The sequence below is a fragment of the Notolepis coatsorum genome (genome assembly GCF_963971535.1).
Source record: "Notolepis coatsorum genome assembly, chromosome: 4".
In the NCBI taxonomy this organism is placed as follows: Eukaryota; Metazoa; Chordata; class Actinopteri; order Aulopiformes; family Paralepididae; genus Notolepis; species Notolepis coatsorum.
In genome coordinates, this window is record NC_140168.1 from 192,745,950 (window position 1) to 192,770,631 (window position 24,682).

Here is a 24,682-nt window from a genome sequence, read left to right on the forward strand (position 1 = left end):
AATTTTTATCTTTATCTCCTGTAGCACGTTGAGATTGTCACAAATACAAATATAAATTTATTATTATTATTATTAAAAACGAAATAATTTTTTTTAGACTAAACAATATTTGGTCCAATTTAGTGTGTGTGTGTGTGTGTGTGTGTGTGTGTGTGTGTGTGTAGGTGTGTGTGTGTGTAGGTGTGTGTGTGTAGGTGTGTGTGTGTAGGTGTGTGTGTGTGTGTGTGTGTGTGTGTGTGTGTGTGTGTGTGTGTGTGTGTGTGTGTGTGTGTGTAGGTGTGTGTGTGTGTGTGTAGGTGTGTGTGTGTGTGTGTAGGTGTGTGTGTGTGTGTGTGTGTGTGTGTGTGTGTGTGTGTCCTACCTTGGTCTGAGTCCTTCAGGATGTGGGTTTCACAGAGGAACCTCTCCAGCCTCTGCTCCTGGTGATGGAAGTACCAGTCCTCCACCACCTCCTCATACTGCTCCAGCATGGTCTCACACTGCGCACACACACACGCACACGCACACACACACACACAGGTTAGTGTGTAGCCACATGGGTTGGACACATACTGTAGTCACAGTCCAACGCATCTCATTTCAGATGTGGTTTCCCTCGTGGAACAAGCGTCCGTCACGTAAACACACACTTAGATAATTAATCATACACCATCAGTAGGGTTGGGTACCGTTCATATTTGAACCGATACCGGTACCTTTTTTCTGTACTTTAGTCTAAAAAAAATTATCTACCCACCTCAGTTCACTTCAAATGATTTATTATCATTATTATTTTATTTAGAATAATTTGTTAATATATAATATTGCATCTAGCTTTGTAAAGTGTAACCACACTTGCGACCGTTTTCGGCTTGCCATTGCCCCGACTGCTTTGTTGTTGAATCAAGTCAAATCCTAGGTAAGCGTGTATTGTGCGTGTGTTACGACCCTGGCTCAAAGGCCCGCAACCTATGTGCAAACCAACACCAAAACCCTGTGCTCAAACTCAAAGTGCTACTATATCAAGGAATTACTAGTGTAAACTAAAGGATAAGGACTGGAAGAACGTGACTATCTATCTGTTAACCCACACTCTTCTAAACACAGACCCTGCATGTGTGTTACCAGGGCTGGTTTTAAAGCTCCCAGCAGGTAACCAATCAGCACTAATTAGCTAATTGGCAGCCCTCACCTGCATGCCCTGTGACACAGGAGTGATCAGCCTGCATGCACAGTGACCCAGGAGTGATCAGGCTCCTGGTACATAACACCTCCCCCACCAAACTGGTTGCCCCAGAGGCAACCACCACACAACAACCCATAAACAAAAACAAAAAAAACAACTGTGACCCATTAGTTGTCAGGGCCACTACCACAACAGCGATAGCGGGTCGGCCCCTGTCGAACACGACCACCAACCGTGTTGTATGCTCCCTTTCAACAGGCCCCTCCACCGATACCGACCTGTCAAAAATAGACTGCAAATCAACATCAATCTGAGAACTAATCTCACTGCGCTCAACAGAACAGAACACAGCAAAACAAAAACCATAGATCACTGATACCACCACCGCGCCCATATCCATCCCACCTGGCACTGGCAGTTCAGGATACTGCAACCTGTGAACATCCAGAGTAGGATGTACCGCCTCAGGTACAGCCCCACCATCCCTGGAACATGGCAGTACGTCAGTCACAAAAACGTCTGGAACACCATCTAAAATGGCGTCACCCAAAATAACATTGTCCTGATCAAAATCAAAATGGCTGCCACTCAACAGACCAGGTCGCGAAGACGCCTCCTGCTCCACAGGACACAGGTAACTAGGTTGACCATCACACCTAGTGCATGGCAGAGAATCAGTGTGGACATGTGGATCAATGTCAGAATCATCAACTGACATACTGGGACCATCCCTGCCCACAAGTGAAACATTAGGGACAAAAGAGCTACTGTGGGAAGGCTGGCAGCCTAAGTCAGGCTTAGTAGCCTCTCCAACTAGAACGGTGTCACATGAAACAACAGCACCTCTCATAGCATCCTTCCCACCCTCATCCTCCAATTCGTTCGTGGCCTCAGCCACCGTACAGGCTGGGAAGACCTTGAGACACTGCGCTGCCATATCATCTCCTGTCACATGCTTCTCCGGCACGCATGTCAACTCTGGTTTTACCACCGGGCCTAACACAAAGGCACAATCAAGAGAATCATTATGCAGAGGTACATCCACAGTGTGCTTTCCAAAATTCTCAACAGGTACACATTTTAATTCAACAAAGAATGTGTCACTAAGTGTAATGTCCCAAGTCGAAGTATCAGCAACATCACTTTTGTCCTTTGACATCTCCCGTGCCACAGCACACACAGGGAACACTCCTGGATGTTTCTGTGCCAGCTCATTAGGGACCTCAGAAACCACAGGAATGGGAGTTACAACCGGAGTAGCCAACACTTTGTCACCAGCCAAATAATTCCCTAGAATGAAGGACACCCCCTTTATGGGAATGTGAGAACATACCCCCACAACAACATTGCCTGATACTAAGGGAGAATTGAGCGTGACCTCATGCAAAGGTGCATCCACAAATCCACCCCCAAAGCCCCGAACAACGACACCGGAATGCAAAGAAGAGTTTTCTGAAAACGGCAAAACCCCCTCCAGAATGAGGGACTGAAAAGCACCGGTAGCTCTCCAAATTGTTATAGCCTGTTTGGACTCTAGTGCATTAGTCAGGGAAACAAATCCATCCATCATAAACCTTGAGGAACCCTCAATCTCTTTGTCCACACGTTTGATACTTCCCCCATCACCATCTAACGTTGGCATAGGCGTTCTGCATATGGTTTCTACCAGAGCCACGGTTCTGACATTTTTCTGCTCAAGCACCGGGCACCCAGCAACGATATGACCAGGTTCTTTACAATAGAAACAGATAATCCCTTCTGGGAATGCACCAGCAGAACCACCCCGCCTAGGAGGTGAAGTTAACTGACCAGCAGACACAGGTTTTGGGAAACGGCCCCCCTGAACAGGACGCCTATCCCCGGACTCAACACGGTAGTCCTCCAAAAACACGGACTTGTGTGTCAACACAAACTCATCAGCAAAGACAGCGGCGTCGCCTATCTTCGATACCTTACACTCATTTAGATGTGTGGAAACGGTATCAGGAACACATCTTTTAAATTCCTCTAGGAGAATCAACTGCCTAAGCTGCTCTCTTGACTCTGCCTTCTGAGAAGTGCACCACCTGTCAAACAGGTTCTCCTTCTCCCTTCCAAATTCAACATAAGACTGTCCCTCCGACCTGCGATAACCTCTAAAACGCTGACGACAGGCCTCGGGGACCAACTCATAAGCCCTCAATATGGAAGCTTTAACAAGCTCATAATCAGCGCTTTGTTCAAGGGACAGAGCAGTATAGGCTTCTTGTGCCCTACCAACTAAAACACATTGCAGCAGCAGTGTCCAGGCGGTATCAGGCCACTTCAATGTGGTTGCCACCCGTTCAAAAAGGGGAAAATATTTCTCCACGTCTTTCTCAAAAAATGGAGGCACCATCCTAATATTCCTGCCTACATCAAAACCGGAACGTGACTCTGAATGCAGAGCACCCGCCTGTAAGGCAGCATGCTTAAACTCAAGCTCCTTCTGCGCACGCTCGTGCACCAGCAACATTTGTCTCTCCTCCAGCAACATTTGTCTCTCCTTAAGCTCCCGCTCCTCTTTCCTCTCTTTAAGCTCACGCTCCTCTCTCCTCTCTCTCTCCTTAAGCTCATGCTCCTGTCCTCTCCTCACGCTCCCGCTTTAGCTGCCTTTCCCTAAACTCCAACTCCCTAATCCTCCACTCACCCTCTGCACCAGGTAATAGCGGAGACGCGTCAGACAAAGGAGGCTCCTCCACCCTCTCCTCAAGCACCTGCTCTCCAATGAGTAACACCCTTAAAGCACTCAAGGCAGTCGGCTTCAAACGTTTCTCACTTGCAGTAAGCTCTACCCTGTAGTGCACAGCAAGTTCTAGAAGTTGTTCCTTGGAAAACTTCCCCAACATATCATGAGACGGGTGATCAACAAAGTCCTTGATGGAAGCCATCGTTACTGTACCAGTCACCACAAGCTACTCACTATACTTTACAGTCACGAAGAACCACTAACGAACCACGAAGAACCACTAAAGAACCACTGAAAACCCCCCTAACGAACTACTGAAGAACCACGAAGAACCACTGAAGAACCATGAAGAACCACTGAAGAACCACTGAAGAATGCTAATGCCAATAAAAACAATAAAGGGACGCGGTGGAAATGTGTGCTCTACTAATGTGAGCGCACTTTTCTAATTTGCAAAAAAAAATAAAATAAAAAACAACCACCCTGAAATAAATAGACGTGTCATACACGCAGGGTGTCAGGTGCTAACAGGTATGTTAACCAAACACTCAAAACAAACAAAACAAATACAACAAACAAATTCAAACAGGTGGCCCTTCTAACCTGATATGACTACTTATGCTTCTACATCTAAACTGCAGTCACAACCGGCCCACCACATGTCTACCCTAAGAAACACCAAATCAGGCCCTACCACACTACCTGTGTTTTCTGGCCCCCTAATCTACCTACCCTTAAGCTAATGCCCTGTAGACCTAACCATCTTCAACCACACCTGCTACCAGCCAAAGATCATATTTGACCATCCACCCGTCCAGTACATGGTATGGTACCAGACAAGTAGATGGTGCTAATCCCTTCCCTGACTGCCCCAGGAGTATGTGGTGCACAGGAAGCTAACCAACAACCAGAAAATAATGTCCCTATCTACATGTGGTGCCCACTAAACTATATATTTTAACAGCATAAGTAGTCACATCAAATTACAAACAAATAAGGCATACTCACCTGTTTGATGAAACGGCTCAAGCCCCCACGTTACATAATATGTAACGAACACCACCCAAACCATAACACCATGACCCTGTGTAACACAAAAAAAAACACCAAACAAATTGCTAGGGGTAAATATCCCGGACGAGCCTCCAACTGTTACGACCCTGGCTCAAAAGCCCGCAACCTATGTGCAAACCAACACCAAAACCCCGTGCTCAAACTCAAAGTGCTACTATATCAAGGAATTACTAGTGTAAACTAAAGGATAAGGACTGGAAGAACGTGACTATCTGTTAACCCACACTCTTCTAAACACAGACCCTGCATGTGTGTTACCAGGGCTGGTTTTAAAGCTCCCAGCAGGTAACCAATCAGCACTAATTAGCTAATTGGCAGCCCTCACCTGCATGCCCCGTGACACAGGAGTGATCAGCCTGCATGCACAGTGACCCAGGAGTGATCAGGCTCCTGGTACATAACACGTGTGAACGTTGCCGTGAACGTGCGGCACACTTCATAGGTTTCATTTCGCGGTAAACAAAATGTTGATGTCATCGGAATAAAAAGAAATATATATATATTCTGTATATAATTTTTTATTTTTATTTTTTTAACAGTACAGAAATGTGGCACCGGTGGATCTCACGTGAATCGGTACTCTGTAGATTCGGTCGATACCCTTAAAAGTACCGGATTCTGTACCCATCCCTAACCGTCAGTCACAGAGACACACACATAGGACTGAGTGAAAGACGTCTTGTACAAATATCATAGCTCTTTTTATCCAAAGCGTGTTACAACTTATGACTCACATTCACCCATTCACTCACACACCGACGGCAGAAGCGACCATGCAAGGTGCCGACCTGCTCATCGGCGGTTAGGGGTTAAGTGTCTTTGCTCAAGGCACACTGGGGGAGGAGCTGAAATAGAACCGGGAACCTTCCGATTACCAGACGACCGCTCTACCTCCTGAGCCACTGTGCAGCACTCACTTGACATCCCGCCATGCGACACACAGGCACATAACATAAACACACACCTGCTTCTTCATGTCGGACACACAAACACACACCTGCTTCTTCATGTCGGACACACAAACACACACCTGCTTCTTCATGTCGGACACACAAACACACATCTGCTTCTTCATGTTGGACACACAAACACACACCTGCTTCTTCATGTCGGACACACAAACACACATCTGCTTCTTCATGTCGGACACACAAACACACATCTGCTTCTTCATGTCAGACACACAAACACACATCTGCTTCTTCATGTCGGACACATAAACGCACCTGCTTCTTCATGTCGGACACACAAACACACATCTGCTTCTTCATGTCAGACACACAAACACACACCTGCTTCTTCATGTCGGACACACAAACACACACCTGCTTCTTCATGTCAGACACACAAACACACACCTGCTTCTTCATGTCGGACACATAAACACACACCTGCTTCTTCATGTCGGACACATAAACACACACCTGCTTCTTCACGTCGGACACACAAACACACATCTGCTTCTTCATGTCGGACACATAAACACACACCTGCTTCTTCATGTCGGACACATAAACACACACCTGCTTCTTCATGTCGGACACATAAACACACACCTGCTTCTTCACGTCGGACACACAAACACACACCTGCTTCTTCATGTCGGACACATAAACACACACCTGCTTCTTCATGTCTGACACATAAACACACACCTGCTTCTTCATGTCTGACACACAAACACACACCTGCTTCTTCATGTCGGACACATAAACACACACCTGCTTCTTCATGTCGGACACACAAACACACATCTGCTTCTTCATGTCGGACACATAAACACACACCTGCTTCTTCATGTCTGACACATAAACACACACCTGCTTCTTCATGTCTGACACACAAACACACACCTGCTTCTTCATGTCGGACACACAAACACACACCTGCTTCTTTATGTCTGACACAAACACACACCTGCTTCTTCATGTTGGACACACAAACACACACCTGCTTCTTCATGTCGGACACACAAACACACACCTGCTTCTTCATGTCTGACACATAAACACACACCTGCTTCTTCATGTCTGACACACAAACACACACCTGCTTCTTCATGTTGGACACACACACAAACACACACCTGCTTCTTCATACCTGACACATAAACACACACCTGCTTCTTCATGTCGGACACATAAACACACACCTGCTTCTTCATGTCAGACACAAACACACACCTGCTTCTTCATGTCGGACACACAAACACACACCTGCTTCTTCATGTCAGACACATAAACACACACCTGCTTCTTCATGTCAGACACATAAACACACACCTGCTTCTTCATGTCGGACACCTCCACCGACGGCTCGTCCCACAGCTCGAAGGGCAGACCCAGCTCCACCTTCACCCCCTTCTGGACCAGGTCCTTCAGCGTGTTCATGGTCTGGCTGGTCCCCTGCAGCAGCAATTTACAAAGTAGTCGTTTAGCTGAACGTTTCTATTCAAAGCCACTTACAGATTAGATTGTGAACATTCACCTTCAACATTCACCTAGACACTTTCTAACACTACACCATATTTTATCTATTTATTACCAAAAGATTTGCACTGCATCTCTACCTCATTTCTGCATTTTGTACTGTCTTTAGTTTTGTATATTGTATATTTTGTATAGTGTTTGGTCTTTTAATTTTTTTTTGGTGTGAAGCACAATCTTAGAACATACAGAACATAAGGTAATGTACATGTATCTTATATGTGACAAATAAAACAAAACTTGAACTTGAACAACACGTCAGTGGCGTTGTTCAACAAATAGTGTCAAACTTGAGTGTTACACTCTGAGTGCATAGTAGTATAGACATATTAGCAAGATAGGTAATAGTATAAGTTTAGTAGCGTAGTATTATGGTACATAATAGTGAGAAGGAGGGTTAGTATATATCTTTTTTCCAGTCGTTTCAGCTGCCCTGACTGTGGTGGGGAGTTCGTTCCACCATTGTGGAACCCCCCCAGGAGTGGGTCTGAGAGTGTAGGGGTCTTGAGGGTGTGTAGTTAGAGCAGGGGTGGGCAATTATTTTTCCCAGGGGGCCAAATGAGCAACTGAAAATATTTTGGAGGGCCGGGCCAAAATTCCGAACTCAATTATGCATAATATACATTTTATTTCTATATAAAAAGCAGTAAATGGCATTTTTTGACCGCTGGTAAGAGTGTATGTTATTATTTGGCAATTAAAAGGCGAGGTTAGCTTTCAAAAATATCATTTATTCAAATAGAATTTCCAAAATTATAAACAAAATGTGAAACATTTAACTCATTTTCAGTCACATTAATAACAAAGGGCATTTTGAGTTTCATATACTATTGAAACAAGGATTTTCTTAGCTTTCTAAAGACATCACATCACCTTTGTAGCCAAAATAAACAAGACATGTGACTGAACTGTGTAACTGTGTAAAGAAAAGTGTCCCAGTTTTGTAGCCTTTTTGACTTTACATGCCTATATTAAACATTTAATGTTTTCAGAACTGTGCAAAAAAAAGTTAAAAATCATGTGTCCCATTTCACTTGTTATATTTCCACATTTTAGTGTTCTTCAGTTCTTTTCTTGAGGGTGTGTAGTTAGAGGATGCAGAGCGTAGGGGTCTTGAGGGTGTGTAGTTAGACAATGCAGAGGGTAGGGGTCTTGAGAGTGTGTAGTTAGAAGATGCAGAGGAGCGTAGGGGTCTTGAGGGTGTGTAGTTAGAGGATGCAGAGCGTAGTGGTCTTGAGGGTGTGTAGTTAGACAATGCAGAGGGTAGGGGTCTTGAGGGTGTGTAGTTAGAAGATGCAGATAGTAGGGGTCTTGAGAGTGTGTAGTTAGAAGATGCAGAGCATAGGGGTCTTGAGGGTGTGTAGTTAGAAGATGCAGAGCATAGGGGTCTTGAGGGTGTGTAGTTAGAAGATGCAGAGCGTAGGGGTCTTGAGGGTGTGTAGTTAGAAGATGCAGAGCATAGGGGTCTTGAGGGTGTGTAGTTAGACAATGCAGAGGGTAGGGGTCTTGAGGGTGTGTAGTTAGAAGATGCAGAGAGTAGGGGTCTTGAGGGTGTGTAGTTAGAAGATGCAGAGCGTAGGGGTCTTGAGGGTGTGTAGTTAGAAGATGCAGAGCGTAGGGGTCTTGAGAGTGCGTAGTTAGAAGATGCAGAGAGTAGGGGTCTTGAGAGTGTGTAGTTAGAAGATGCAGAGCATAGGGGTCTTGAGTGTGTGTAGTTAGACCATTGACGGTAGGTAGGAGGGAGCCATTCCCCTCCCTGCACAGTATGCCAGGTCAAGGATCTCGAAGTGGATTAGTGTGGCAGACATACTGTAAGTGGCTCTTCAGTCTATCATCATCATACATCACACACAGTTAAAAGTACCTTCAGATGGAACGCAGAGAGAAATACTGCCTCACTTTACTCACATCAAACATGGTGTGATGACATGCTGGTGCATTTTCATTTTTTTTTATAAACCGGTTTATTCAAATTGTTTTAATTGACAGACTATAGAAAATGTATAGAAAATTCAACATAAATTAAACACCCACAACACACAGGGCATTTGTAGCAGTCCAAGTCATATTCATCATGAAGATAGAACCACATTTGCTCCGTCATGGACTTGGCCGATAGAAGGAGCACATTCAGTGTCAGACTCCCAAGATGCAACACTGAACGTCACAGGAAGTCCTTCATTCCAACGGCCATCAGACTATATAACGCCTCACTGTGTCTCACTGAGCACAGAGTAACAGTATAAACTCTTATCTTCCTGGACATTTTAAATACAAATGTTTACTGTACATCTTACTGTATATTACTGTATATTTGTGGCTGCATATTTTAGAATGTATATACATATTTTAGAATGTATATCCTTAACTGTATTTTTATTCTAATTGTAGATTTTTTACTACCTTTTTGATTTGTTTATTATGAGTGATCTGTGGTGCTGAATTTCCCTCTGGATCAATAAAGTATGTCTATTCTATTCTAGTCATTCCTGGCGAATTTTTCCCTCGAGTTGAACATGTTTTCGTGCAGCATGTGTGTGCCTAGAGCGACGCTGCATCTGTTCGCCTGGTGGGCATCATATCTGTCACCAGTGATAAATCTGAGGGCTGAGTGATAGACAGAGTCCAGAGGTTCAAGAGTTGAAGTGGCAGCGTGTCTATAAATCACATCACCACATCTGAACATACTCAAAGGGGGTCTGCTAATGGACCGTTGCACCTGTCCATTTGATCTTACATTTTTATATTTAATTTTATCGTACTTCTTAGGGCTGTCCCCGACTATTTGGATAGTCTACTATGATTGCCCAAAATCCGGTATATAATTTGTTAAAAAAAATGTATAATTCCATTTGGGCTGTGGGGGGTGCTTAATGTCTGAAGGAGTCGACAGAAGGCTTCTTGTCCTCTGCAAAAGCATGCAATTGGTCCACTGATGGATACATCTTGATATTTGTCTAGTCTAGTGTGTTCATTAGATGGGTGAAATCCTCTTTCAGTGCCTCTGTGCCTGTTTTCTTAGGCAGTTAGCCTCTGGTATGCGTGCCATTAGTGTTAGCCACGCTTCTAGTCCTCTTTTCTTTTGGAAAGAATAATATATATATATATATTTTTTTTTTTATTATTATTTTTTTTATATTCGACTAAGAGGTTGGCAGTCGACTACAGCTCCTTTCGACCGATTAGTCGACTAATCGACTAATAGGGGTCAGCCCTAGTACTTCTACTACTTATTATTATTGGACACACACACACAAACACACACACACCCTGCACTGCACCTGAACATGCACATACACTACACGCAAGACACTTTCTGTAAATAATTGACTATTTTATCTTACCTCATCTTATATTTTATTTGATCTTCCTACTACTACTTATTGTTACCATTCTTATATTCATCGTTGTTGCACTCTTCTACCCGAGCGGTCCGCCGATGGACCGCAGATGACATCACTTCATAAATCTATCTCTACAGTGTATGAATCACAGTAGCGTTTTTCCCCCAAATGTATCTAAGAGTAAACACCCTAACCATGTCACAACAGCAGTCATAGTGTATATTTTCAGCAATACGTTTGTTTACCAAAAGGTTAAAGTGTTATTAATGAAATATCAGTTCAATAATAAACTAGCGTATTTTGCGTATTTTGACTGCGTTATTTTTTTCCGTAGCCGCAGAGGGCATCCAGAGCTCTCATTGAGCATTGAAATTTCGAAAAACTACATCTGCTAGCGATTTCCAGCTTCCTGCAAGCACTCATTGGAGCACAGTTAGTTTGTCTACCTTCTGTGAACATTTAGCAACCATCTGTGTTGAAATCCGTTACAAAATGGCGGACCTGTCGCAAGAATAAAAAGCTGACTAGTAGATTTCATTCTCGGTTCTTTATGCACGCCTGGTGATACTAAATCCAAATTGAACTCTGTCATTGGAACGAGTAGATTTGGCCCGATCCATAGATGTGCAACATGGCTATAATAAGGTAATTTATAGGCCTGCTATTCTATAATAATATTTCAAATTGCATGTGTCCGGATGGCAGAATTCAGTACTGTATCTACAAAACCTTCTGTTTAATCATCTTCCCTTTATTCATTTCCTTCGCTTTTTTGTACACGTGATCTCAAGAAGGTACTGAACAAGCTCAGTGGCATTTTTTCGCATTGGTGTTATTCACTGTCAAAGATGCAAAGAAAAATCATAATTCATATTCTCCTTTGTTTCATCACAATTTTCTACGCAAGCCTATGGTAAATGGTAAATAGCTGCTTTTTTATATAGTGCTTTATCCAAAGCACTTTACAATTTGTTACTCACATTTTACCCATACATGTATTCACTCATACATTCACATACCAATGGCGGAGGCAACCATGCAAGGTGCCAACCTGCTCATCGGGAGCAATTAGGGGTTAACTGTCTTGCTCAAGGACACGCTGCCCGGGAGGAGCGGGAATCGAACCGGGAACCTCCGGATTGCCAGACGACTGCTCTACCTCCCGAGCCACTGTCGAAAAAAAATGCTTCTGATGTACCGTTTGCCGGGAGATCTAAAGCATAGCGGTACACAATACCCTCGAGTATAGCACAACGACCACATCCCGTGACACACACGGGGGACTGGTATAACGACTCAATTGGGAGTTTTTATTTTTTTTTATTTGACTAATTTCTATTTCTTATTTCTGTCAGACTATTTTCGCAGGGTGGGGTTCTCTCTCTTAGGACATGTATTTATTTTCTGTTTACTGCAAAGCGGAGGCTGAACCCTTACCTTGGCGTAGCGGAGGCTGCCAGGCCTCTCTGCGTGGACGTGGTACTGCAGGATACCCTCACAGATGTTGTCTACCGCCTCCGTCAGCCGAGTCTCCCTGAAAGTAAGAACAGGGCTCTACGCTAACCTTTTTCACTAGGGGCACAGGTGCTCCTAAATGAAAAAATTTAGGAGCACACAAAGAAATTTAGGAGCACCCAAAAATATTTAGGAGCACAGTGAAAATATTTCAAGTACCGGTAACAGAGTTTATTTTTGTTTTCAAAAATAAATGTATATTTGTACTGTGCGTGCATGTGCAAACGGGAACGGGACACACATCTGTGCAATAGCACATACCACCAAAGTCACTGGCCCACTGTGTGCGTGTGTGTGTATCATCTGCGTGTGCAAACGGGAATGGGACACAGACATTTGAACTATTAATTAAGTGATTAATGCCTACTGTGGCAAAGTTGTAGCCAACAACTAGGCCTAATAAGAAAGGCAGTGACATTGAACAAAAGGGAGACACTGGCTTTACAACCAGGGCCATCAGTAGAGGGGGGAGCTAGTGTTGCTCTTCTAGAAAAATAATCCTTTCAGGGTTGCCTATTGAAATACTGTACACCTCCAGTACAGAAACATTGTTTATGAGTTTGCGTGTCAGGTAGACCATTGATTGACAGTCGATTCTGCCAATTACAACGTCACACTGCTTGCACTCTGGCCGTCCGGCGCTGCAGCTGGACCCTATTGCCACACCGCTTGCACTCTGGCCGTCCGGCGCTGCAGCTGGACCCTATTGCCACACCGCTTGCACTCTGGCCGTCCGGCGCTGCAGCTGGACCCTATTGCCCACCTCTGCGGTTGATAACGATAGCCAAGTTAGCTGTACACACACACAGTGGGCCAGTGGTAGGGGTGTAACAATGCATCGCAATGCATCGATCCTACTTTGCAATATTTACAAAACATGACATTGTTTTCGAACTCTAGCCATGGGAAAATGTTTAGCCAATTCACGTTAAATTTGTATGTCTTCCCTCCGGCTCCAGTGGGTGTAGCTTCGCTAGCTACAGTGGCTACATTGGGTGCTACAGTGGGGGTAGTAGTGGGTGTAGCCTCGCTAGCTTGGCCAACTTCGCTAGCATGCTGGCTAGCGTCAGTATCTTGGTTAACGTTAACTATCACCTCTGTAACATGAGCTGCCTCGCCTGACTTCTCATTCTCCGGTATCTTTCGCGCAAAATAAAAATGAATGGGCTTCGACATGGCTGTATTGTCTGACTCAAGGTGCTCCCATAGTCGAGCGGACCGTACACGGAGCAGACTCCCGCGGGCTCAAAGCTGACCCAAACGGTACTCAAAGTAGGGCTGGGCGATATGGATCTTTTCGATTTTCGATCTTTTGGCGCTTTTTTGGTGGACAAACCACCGCACATGTGCACTGTGACTCGTGACTGGAGTCTAGTTCTGCTAGCACACATAGCCTACTGTGTACAGACGGTTTCAAAATGTATTTTAAATTAGAAAGCAAACAAAATAAATGGATAAGAGAAAAAGAAATCTGAATTTGGTCAGTATTGTCATTTGGACAAGCAAAGCCATTACTTTAAGTTGCAGGCAAGAAAGACAAGTCTGTCCACTGTCTCTGGTTTTAAAACTGCCCTGTTGCAGGTAAAAAAAAAAAATTAAAAAAAAAAAAAAAAAAAAAAAAAAAACGATTTTTCGATTTTTTTTTATTTCGATATTCGATATCGATTATTAAAATATATCGCGATATTTATCGTTATCGTTATATCGCCCAGCCCTAACTCAAAGCGGACCCAAAGCAGAGTCCAAGTGCGAAGCTCCTATTTTCTGACGCGCGGACGTCCGCGGCGCCCACTTGGTGTCACACAAACTGGCGCGAGGTGTAAACTGGCGCGAGACATGTAGGAAATTGGTCCGCGGAGATCCGCTCGACTATGAAAGCTCAAAGAGTCCAGTGGACCTCCGCAGAGTCCAGTCCGTGTACAGTCCACTCGACTATGGGAGCACCTTCAGACAGTGACACTGATCGTTACTTTCAGTTTCCAGTCGCGTGACCACAGGAAACTCTTCTTCTTCTTGTAATTTCCGGCAGTCTAGACACCTTCCGGCGTATTGCTGCCTAACTGTTCGATCTTCTTCTTCTTTTTTTCCCCTTGGAAACATAATTATGACGGGTGTGCGACGGGTGTGCGACCCCAAAAGCCGCACACCGCCACCTACTGCACACACCATTCCACAATAACCTTCTTCTCCACTGGGTATAATGGCAGATTGCGACCACAAAAGGCGCATACCGCCACCTACTGTACAATCCATTCAACCCCATAACACACAAAACAACAAACCCATCCCTAACAACATCACCCTATCCAAACCTAATCTATGAGTCCCTCATTGCCTCCTGTGGCCTGACTCTGGACTACTCGATCACTCACACCCCCCTTCTCTAACTCTACTTGATCACCCACCCTCTTTAACTCCCTTATAACGTCCTCCACTGTCAACCCCTTCATACCCAAGTGTCCCACTGCTGCTTGAACTACCAACTTGGTCCTATCTGTCCTACCACTAACCATCGCCGTTGTAATCACTACTCCTGCAACAAAGGCCACTATATCCAACTTCTCCCCCCACACCCTCCTTTTCTCCTCCTGAACTTCATCTACTGTCAGATGCCTTTTTCTAAAACCCTGTTCCCTATCTTGCTTTCCCTGATCCTTCTGCACTATCCTCACTGCCAACTGCCCTTCCCTAAACCCCTGTCCCTTGCCTTGCTGTCCCTGTCCTACCTTCCTAGCTGCCTCCGCATATGAAATCCTACCTTCCCTTCTCACCTGCTGGACCACTACCTCTTGTTTCACCGCCTCACAACCCCAATACCCTACACTATGCTTCCCACCACAACTACAACACCTCGGCTCCACTCCCTGTTCACACTCCCCATACTTATGCTCCCCACTACATCTACCACATCTCTGTCCCTTCCTACACCACTTAGCTATATGTCCAAACTCCTGGCACCTGTAACACCTCAACGGATTCGGCACAAACTCCCTAACCCTATATGCCATAAACCCTAAAAATACCACTTTTGGACTAACCTCACCCTCAAACTGAATGACTATCGTCCCCGTCTCCTCCTTCTCTGCCCCTCTCTTCATCCTTTCTACACTCTTAACTTTCCCATTACGTTCGTCACTCCTCAAATCTCCTAACAGCTGATCCATACTAACCTTAATTGGAATTCCACTAATCACCCCCTTGCAACCACCATCCCTTTTCTCCCCTACTATCGCTACTTCACAGATAACCACTTTGCCAATGCTCTTCATTTCCCTTGCCCTCTCTACCTGCACTACACTTACACATCCTATAAACAAGTTCCCATCCTCCAACAACTTTCCGTACCTTACCTCTCCTAACTGCGCTTTAATGTGTCTCGACAGCTGTCTCGGCTCTATATCCCTAACTCCGTTTTCCCCCTCAAATCGCACCACTACATTCAACCCTACAAAACCCTTTCCTCTACCCTCAGCCTCTGACCCACTCAAGCTATCTCCCCTCTCTCTTCCTCCTACTCCCCCTCCCCTCACTTACCTCACTCTTTTCCTCCACCTTCGTCCACCCTTCCCCCCCACTCTCCTCCCCACTACACTCCATATCGTCACCACCCGACCCCTTACCCTTGCCCTGGCTATTCTCACCCCTATCGCCGTCGTTCTTCCCCTCCTTCAGAGTGCTCGCCATGGCGAATGCCAAGTTCCACTCCTCCACGCTCAAGTCCTCACTCCCCTTCATGTCACCGTCGCCAATCAATTCCTTCACTGACTCTGACTCTCTCGAATGAAGACTTCCTCTTCTTCTTAGTCATCTTGTTTGAGCAGATATTCCCCGATTCAATACGCTGGTTCCTGTCCATGTGTCAGCACCGTCGTTGCTCGTCCTCAGATTGGAAGCTCACTAGTGGAGCTCTCCACACAGGAAACTCTACTGTGATTGGAACGTTTATGTGGCTGTGAACTGTGGGACTTGTAGTTTTTTAACGATTCTCGCAGCTGAAAAAAAAAAAATAACGAATGAGGCTGTAATCTGCACTCGCACGCCGTGCGAGTAATTGATTTTTCAGGTTCGCACACACATATTTTTAGGGGCATATGCGAGCAATATGGTCACACTGTAGAGCCCTGAGAAGCGATTAGTGATGCACCGATGTGAAAATTGTGGCCGATACCGATAACCGATATTAATATTGCTGTTCTGGCCGATACCGATATTTACCGATGTCGATATCTCTGTATAGAAAACACTTTTTTATGATAATCAAATAAAGAGCTATTTTCCAAAACGCATTTTATTTTAACTTTTGTTACTTATTTTCAGAAATGACTGATAATTTGAAACTATTTAAGACTAAAACATGTAAAAAAGAAAATAAAAAAAAAACATTTAAATTTTTTACCGATGTGCAAAAAAATTACCATATCGGCTGGCGGCTAGGTGGTGTAGTGGGCAAGGCACTCGCCACCAGTGTGGAGACGCTAGGATTCGCGTGTTCGAATCCAGCTCTCCACATTGTTTTCAGTTTAGCTGGTCGTCCGCAGTAATACACATTGGCCGTATTACGGGGAGGGAAAACTGAAGGGTGGGGATCGAACGTTGTGAACAAGCGACTCCTACAAGTCGGTTGGTGCGCCTGCGCAGTAGAATCAGGAAGTGTCGGGGGCAGCGTGAGCCTCCCACGCGTTACTCCTCGACACTGAGAGATCGAGCTGCGCAGGTGAAAAGATGCGACTGCTGTTACCTCAAGTACCGGAGGGGACTTGTGCTATGTATGACTTAGTCCACATTGCAGCCGGCTTGTGGGAGGCAAGAAACAGCGTTCGTGACAGGGGAGGGTTGAATTGGATGATACGAAAAATTGGGATGGGAGAAAAATATAGAAAAATGGGAGAAAAAGTGGATCAAAAAAAAAAAAATTACCATATCGGCCGATATTATATCGGCAGCCAATATATCGTGCATCACTAGAAGCGATACATCAGCCTAGGGCTGGGCGATAAAACGATAACGATAACTATCGCGATAAATTATTTCCTCGAAATAAACATGAAACGTGGTCGCAAAGTTTCAATATCGATTTTCCAAGCTTGGCTCCGTTCAGCCTCGGCTCAGCACACTCACTAACAACAACCAACGTTACGTGATGACGTGCTTGCGCACAACAGCTAACAACCAATCAGGAGAAGGCCGAGAGCAAAGTACACCCGGAAGGAGGTAGGACTCACTCAACAACAAGGCTTGCTAGGCTAATTAGCTTGCACGGCGATGTTTTATATATTTACGTGCCGAGTATGTGTGTGGCGTGAATTCTGAGGCCACGTTTATAGTAGTGGGGGTATACAGTGGACGTCGTTTCAATATATTGTGGCGGAAGAGAGTATTTTCGTGTCATATTTAGCACATTGTCATGGAATACACTGCTTAGATACTACAGGCTTGCTAGGCTAATTAGCTTGCACGGCAATGTTTTATATATTTACGTGCCGAGTATGTGTGTGTTTTGAATTCTGAGGCCACGTTTATAGTAGTGTGGGGTATACAGTTCGTTTCAATATATTGTGGCGGAAGAGAGTATTTTAGTGTCATATTTATTGTCATGAGATACTCCGCTTGTCGGCTAACTGCTAACGTGCGCGGACTGATGACGACATCAACTCGACTTGAGACATTCGCAGCAGCATATTAAGAAGTTAATTAAACTTGACAGACATTATATCGACGATAATTATCGATATCGAATTATATGAAAATAATTTAATAATTTTATCGCGATAGCGTTTTTGGTCATATCGCCCAGCCCTACATCAGCCTGATACAAAACAGACTCAATGTAACACTAACCCATCCATCTACATTCATTGCACACACATCCACATGCACACACTCACTTTAAACAAACACTCACCTTAACACTCACTTAGACACTTTTAACACTACACCATATTTGATCTATTTATTACAAAAAGCACCACACACTACATTTGCACTACACCCATACCTCATTTCTGCATTTAGCAACAAAAAAAAAGGTTTTACGTTTGCATTTTTGTACCTCGTTGTCTGCCTTTTTTTTTACTTCATTGTACTTTAGTTTGTATATTTGTATAGTGTTGGCTGTTGGGACTTTATTCCTCTTTTAATGTACATGTATGAAGCACATTCTCAGGGGCTCATACAGAACCAAGCATTTCACTGTAATGTGCATGGAGAATCAACACCATGGCGATTGTGAAAAAAGGCACAGCAGAGACTCTACTTCCTGAGAATACTGAGACATTACCACCTCAGACAAGACCTGCTTGTGTCTTTTTACCGCTGCTCCGTGGAAAGCATCCTCACCTACTGTATCAACGTGTGGTTCCTCAGCTGCACAGCCGCAGAGAGGAAGGCGCTCCAGAGGGTCGTCAACTCGGCCCAGAAAATTATCGGTTGCCCTCTCCCCTCACTGGAAGGACTATACAACTCCCGCTGCCTTAAAAAAGCAGTAAAAATACTGAAAGACCCACACCACCCGGGCAACAAACACCTCGTACGGCTGCGCTCGGGCAGGCGTTTCAGCGTCATGCCCACGCGGACTAACAGACTGAAGTTTAGTTTTTATCCTAGGGCCATATGTGCACTAAACTCAGCTAAAATGTAAAACAACAGTCTCCCTTGCACCCCCCCCCCCCCCCCCCCCCCCACGCACACACAACATTAAGGGATAGTGCAATTCTCTTTTACACCCCCCTGTTTATGTTAATGTTATTTATGCCTTACTCCTGTTTTTATATTTAATACTGTGTTTAGGACTGTGTTTTTATATTTTTACTAGCACCTAGGGCTGCATTTTAAATTTCGTTGTAACAACTGTAACAATAACAATAAAGATCTATTCTATTCTATTCTATTCTATGTACTTTATTCTGTACATGACAAATATAACAAAACTTGAAACTTAAAACCAGAGACACTGCCAGCCTTGGTGATTCATTGCTCAGATCCGATTTTTTTGCTGTTCACATTTCTTGTTAAATGTGGCCAATTCCAGTGTGAACCGGTCACGCTCCTGAACTGACCCGCATGCGGAAATGAACAATAACTAAGATGGATGTAAACATGGAGAACACTGAAATAACAGTTTATGGTTTCATTTATAAGTTGAATTTAAAACAAATCAGACCTGTATCTGATTTAGGACCAGATCAGAATTTAAATGATCAGATTCCATGTGATTTGTGCTGTTCACACTGTCATGGAAATAAAACTGATCTGAGTCACATATTTGGGCCACTTTTGCCTGTTGTCTGAGCGTAGACTTTGGTGTAACCCAATACTCCTAAGGTAGGTCTTCAGAGGAAGATAAATAAATAAATGGCTGCATTTATGTAGCACTTTTATCCAATGCGCTTTACAATTTGTTCCTCACATTACCCATTCACTCACACACTGATGGCGGAGGCAACCATGCAAGGTGCCAACCTGCTCATCAGGAGCAGTTAGGGATTTAGTGTCTTGCTCAAGGACACTTTGACATGCTGCCCGGGAGGAGCGGGAATCGAACCGGGAACCTTCCGACTACCATATATATATATAATTTTTTTCTTCTTTCATATTTGAAGACACTGGTAAATGTACTGACATCACAGAATGGTTCATTTGGTCAAAAAGGACACTTTTGTGATAGAAAAATGCCCTTTTCCCCCACTTAGACCAGCTTCTAAACATGCACCTGCCACAGAGTCCTTAGTTACCATGGCAACAATTCCCTAGCAGAGATGGTGATTCATTTTAAGAAGTCACATTTAGCCTCAAGATTATGTAGATTATAGTTTTACTCCACATAAAATCGCATCACATTAAATTATTTTCTGAATATGTTAGTAGTTTCTTTAGTGTTATGGATTTCACCATTCAAAACCACCACACACTCTGTCTCCTCATCTAGGACTGTTTCACTGGAATTCCATTTCTAGGGCAACAGTTTGGACCCAAGTGTATTTCCTGTCAACCATTGCATTAGCAAACATTGCAATAGGAAATAAACATGGCTCCTTTTAGAATGTCATTGTTGTCACTATGGAACCACCTATAGACCGGTCTCTGGTCAATTCAGTAGGCCTACTGACTACATCATACCCGCCATGCAACTCCACTGAGTCATAACAACATAGACATATAAAGGCTAGATGACTCACCCGCGCTGCTGGCCAATGGAGACCGACAGTGCCACATGGCGGCCATCTTGCCACAGGCAGCATGCCCACTCATAAGATGAATGTCTATGGTGCATGTACTATTGAAATAACCATAGCTTGTTAAAATCAGTTGAAAATTGAGCAAGCTATGGTTATTTCAATAGTACATGCAGTCATGCACCATTAGGCGAGTCAATATATGGTTTAACCCCAAAAAAATTGATACAAAAGGTTTTTCAATGGATTCTGGTAGTATTGGGCGTGCTAAATAACATACTAAAAGTCGACCAAAATCGACCCCTCCGAAAACCGTCATTTCCAAGATGGCGTCCCAGATGGCGCCGGGGCGATTAAAATGGCTATATCTCAAATTAAGAAAATGGTGCAAAGGATTTCTCAACTGATTCTGGTACCTCTGGGCATGCTCACTAACATAATAAAAATCTAGGAAAATACACCTTCCAGAAAGGCTTCAGTTTCAAGATGGCGTCCAAAATTGCGGCTGGCCAAGCTTAAAATGGCTATATATATATATGTCAATATAAAAATTATATAAATGATTTTGTCATTTGATTCTGGTACCCCAAGTACCCCTAGACATACTTAGGAACATACTAAAGTTTTAGGGAAATACACCTTCCGAAGAGGCTTAATTTTCAAAATGGTGTCCAAAATGACGACTGGGAGCTTAGAATGCCTGTATCTCAAATGGGAAAACATTTCTAAAGGATTTATAAACTGATTCTGGCACCTCTATACATTAATAACGAGCAAAATATCTAGCTAAATATATCTGCTAGGAATGCATCATTTGCATCATCAAAATGGCTGCCTGTAGCTTATTTTGGCTAAAATTAAAATTGGTTATTATATTCAACTTAGAAAGCTGGCTTTGGTGTTGAACACAAAATAAATGACCCACTTATTGTGGTCTTTAGGCCTACTCATCATCATCTTCAGGATCCTCTGGGAGAAACTTGTTATGTGGATTGTCACATTCATGAAGTTGACATGGTCCACAGACAGTAGTACAAGGTAGTCCATATTTTCTGCATGAGCAGCGAAGTGTCTTGCAGGCAGTGGTACAGTTACAATGAATGACCTTCAAGAGACTGTCTGGAGCAGCATTCATTGTTGACATGAGTGGGACAAATCTATTGTCCTGCAGGTTCCAGCCCCAGTCTAGAGCATCTATACCATCATCTGTTCCCATCCAGACCATGACCTGGTAGTATGCTCTACGACAGTGGAATTTGGTAGCAGATTCAGTTGGTGGTAGACGTTCAGGCGTTACCGCTGATGAAGCTGAGACAACCTTCTTGCTGAAAATGTTATATCTCATTTTTGCAAGCGAATCTGTGCACTTTCCACCAAAAAAGACAGCCATTGCTTGGCACCCAAGGTCATCGATCACATCTGTTGTCTGGTTTGGTACAGTGAATGCATTGGCACAAGCCTGAAGGACAGGATCCCCTTTTACAAGTTTTTGGAACGCTGTCTTTTTGCCAACTCCGAAGATCCGGGAAGTTGTGTCACAGCCAGTCACAGCATGGATGAACAGCAACTGAGAACACACATCCTGTCCGAGTACTTCTTTCAAATGGTTTATGGCGTACACTTTAAAACTGCCATCAGCTTTCGACTTGTCTGATCTGAAATAAAGGCCCTTGCTATCTCTCTGTGCATAGTAAAGAAGTAAGACGAGGAGATCAGTATCTTCTCCAATCAGCGTCATGGTGTGAAGAAGAGATGATCCCACTGCGGCCCTTACTATGTCTACATCAGCATCTCCAAGTGAATTGACCACAGTGCAATCCCGTTCTTTCAGTTCATCACTTATCATGTGGATCAGTTTCTGTTTATTCAGATCTCCTGACAGGAACTCCTCCTTCTTACCTGAGAACTCTGTCTCAGCAGTGAAGTTGACAATGGGATGAATATTGTTTCCTCTTCTTTGATGTGTGTTGTCTTTAATGGATGGCCCATCCTCATAGCCATCAAACACAATGGTTGTAGCTGAGCCATAATGTTGGATGGTGAAGTCTGCATATGACTGTGCAATTTTACCATAGCTTTGTCCGTGCTTCCATTGTATTCGGTGAAGGAGTGAACCACCATCAAGAACATAATGCTCCGTTTCTGGTACAGAATCTAGGATTGCATCACTTGCATGATCACAGATCGCGTGCGCTAGTTGTAGTTTATCAGCTTTGCGGAAGACGTTTCCGGCTTCAAAGAGGGCAGGAGGGAAAGGACTGAGTTCGTAACGCATAACCTCCTCCAATGACAGCTCTCCAGTTTGGGAGACAATAAGGAAACGTTGAAAAAGAAGTGCAGAATCAATGATTCGATCAGGAGCAACCTTGATAGACGATTTTTGTCCAAGGGTTATGGCTTTATCCTTTCTACTAAATGAAAATGTGAATGCCGGCTGTCCAATCATTTTGTGCATGATGTTGCGTCCAACAGAGTCATAATCATGCACGTTCACTCCATCCTCAGCGACAACACCTGTAACAACATTCCTTAAAGAAGAGTCTGGAGAGAAAGGTGAACATATAGCAAGTTTTGAAGTGATCTTCTCCAGGTCAGCAGCATCCCTTTTCTTTTTTTAAAACGTTGACCAGTCAGCTGGTTCTTTTTGCGTTTATCGCTTTTTCTCTGGTCAAGTATGACTGACAGAAACAGGTTCAATGGGGGTACAGATGGGGGGAAAGACACTCTGAGAAAGTACGGCTTGTCCGGGAGTCGAACTCGCTACCCCAGATCCGTGACGTGCACGGTTGTCCCCGACGCCGAAATAGCGTTCGAGGTATGCGGTGAGCTACTGGAGCTCCCCTAGCAGCATCCCTTTTCATCCTTGCCTCTGTTGAATCCTTGTGCTGTTCTGATGTTGTGTATGTCTGGTTTGAGAACTCCTGCATTGCGGTGTTATACTCTGATGTTATGCCCTTTGACATTGTCCAAAGGGATCTCTGATTGTCGGTCATTCCATTTCCATGTGTCATCCCTCCTGTAGTCTTCAATGACCTCATCAATGTTGTTTCGATTACAAGATCTGAGCTGAGGCCTGCCCATGATTGGCTGCTGCGACGGATAACATGAAAACCCTTTTCAAATTGTCTGAAGACATCTGGGTGGTTGATGTGAAGCTGACTCATCTCTTGGACATAAAAGTGTGCCGATTTCAAGTAATTGTAATGCCCAGCCGCAGCGAATATCGGCATGCATTCAGAAACAGCGCGTAGGTGCAAAAGCCAGGAACCTGTGTGATCTGCTGTTATCAGTGACCTAGCAACTTCTAACATATGTTGGTACTTTAGCCACAACTGACTAGTTTTGGATCTAGCACACAGTTCCATCTTCCTTTTTCCCAGCTCTTCATTTATTGTAATGAGGGTCTCTGATGTGAACACTGTTTCCAATGGCATTTCACCATTAACTATTGAGGTATACATTGCTTCAGACTGTTCAACCATTGCTGCAAATTCATGACTATCATCTACCATTTCTGATATTATCATGCGGTTAAGACATTTGTCAACCAGAAGATGGCCACGGAATGCTCTCTGAACTGATTTGCCTGTCATCATATGGGCTACTGAGTTCTCCCCATAGACTACCCCTAGAATGTCCTTAAGTCCTGTACCGTCCATCAGTGTACCAATTGCTCCTAGCAAATTCATAAATGTGTGAAATCCTCCTAGGAGCAGGACAAAGGACTTGAGGTGACTGCACTGTGGTGAATCTAGGATTATCTCTGCTGCTTTCCAATATAGGGGTTGGTCAAATGTAACTACTGGGGCAAGGTGGTGTTTGGATGCCAGACCACAAATGAACTCCAGTGTTGACAGAATGCATGTTTTGTCTCCGGAGTACATGTCTATCATTGGTAAGTATCTCACTGAAGACTGCCCTGGATGTTCATCTCCCTTATGAATAATGTGCATCATCCCCTGCCAACCAGGTGCAGGCTGTTTGAAATTGAACGATAACTCCCAAAGCAGATCAACCATCTTGTTACATTCTGCGAGTCTTGGAAGTTCTTTAAATGTGGTGTCTCTGCAAGTGTTTGGCAAAGTGATAATCTATTATCACAACTTTTGACCTCTGCACAAGATTCAGTTCATTAATTCTGAACCTCGGAATCCTTTGGTATGTCTTCTGTCCTGGTGTCAAGGCAGCTATCATGCCCATCCCATGAAATGTCCCTTTCC

The 24,682-nt window shown here is 44.1% G+C and overlaps 1 protein-coding gene across 1 annotated transcript in view; it reads right to left on the bottom strand.

Annotated features, from left to right (window-relative positions):
• Nucleotides 1–24,682, bottom strand: part of LOC311226838 (zona pellucida sperm-binding protein 3-like) — a 47,754-nt gene that overhangs the window by 17,897 nt on the left and 5,175 nt on the right. Inside the window, exons 3-5 of the mRNA XM_084312256.1 lie at nucleotides 12,214–12,310; nucleotides 7,229–7,351; nucleotides 362–479 (exon numbers count right to left, since the gene is read on the bottom strand). Coding sequence (XP_084168382.1) covers nucleotides 362–479; nucleotides 7,229–7,351; nucleotides 12,214–12,310 — 338 coding nt within the window. The remainder of the gene's footprint in view (nucleotides 1–361; nucleotides 480–7,228; nucleotides 7,352–12,213; nucleotides 12,311–24,682) is intronic.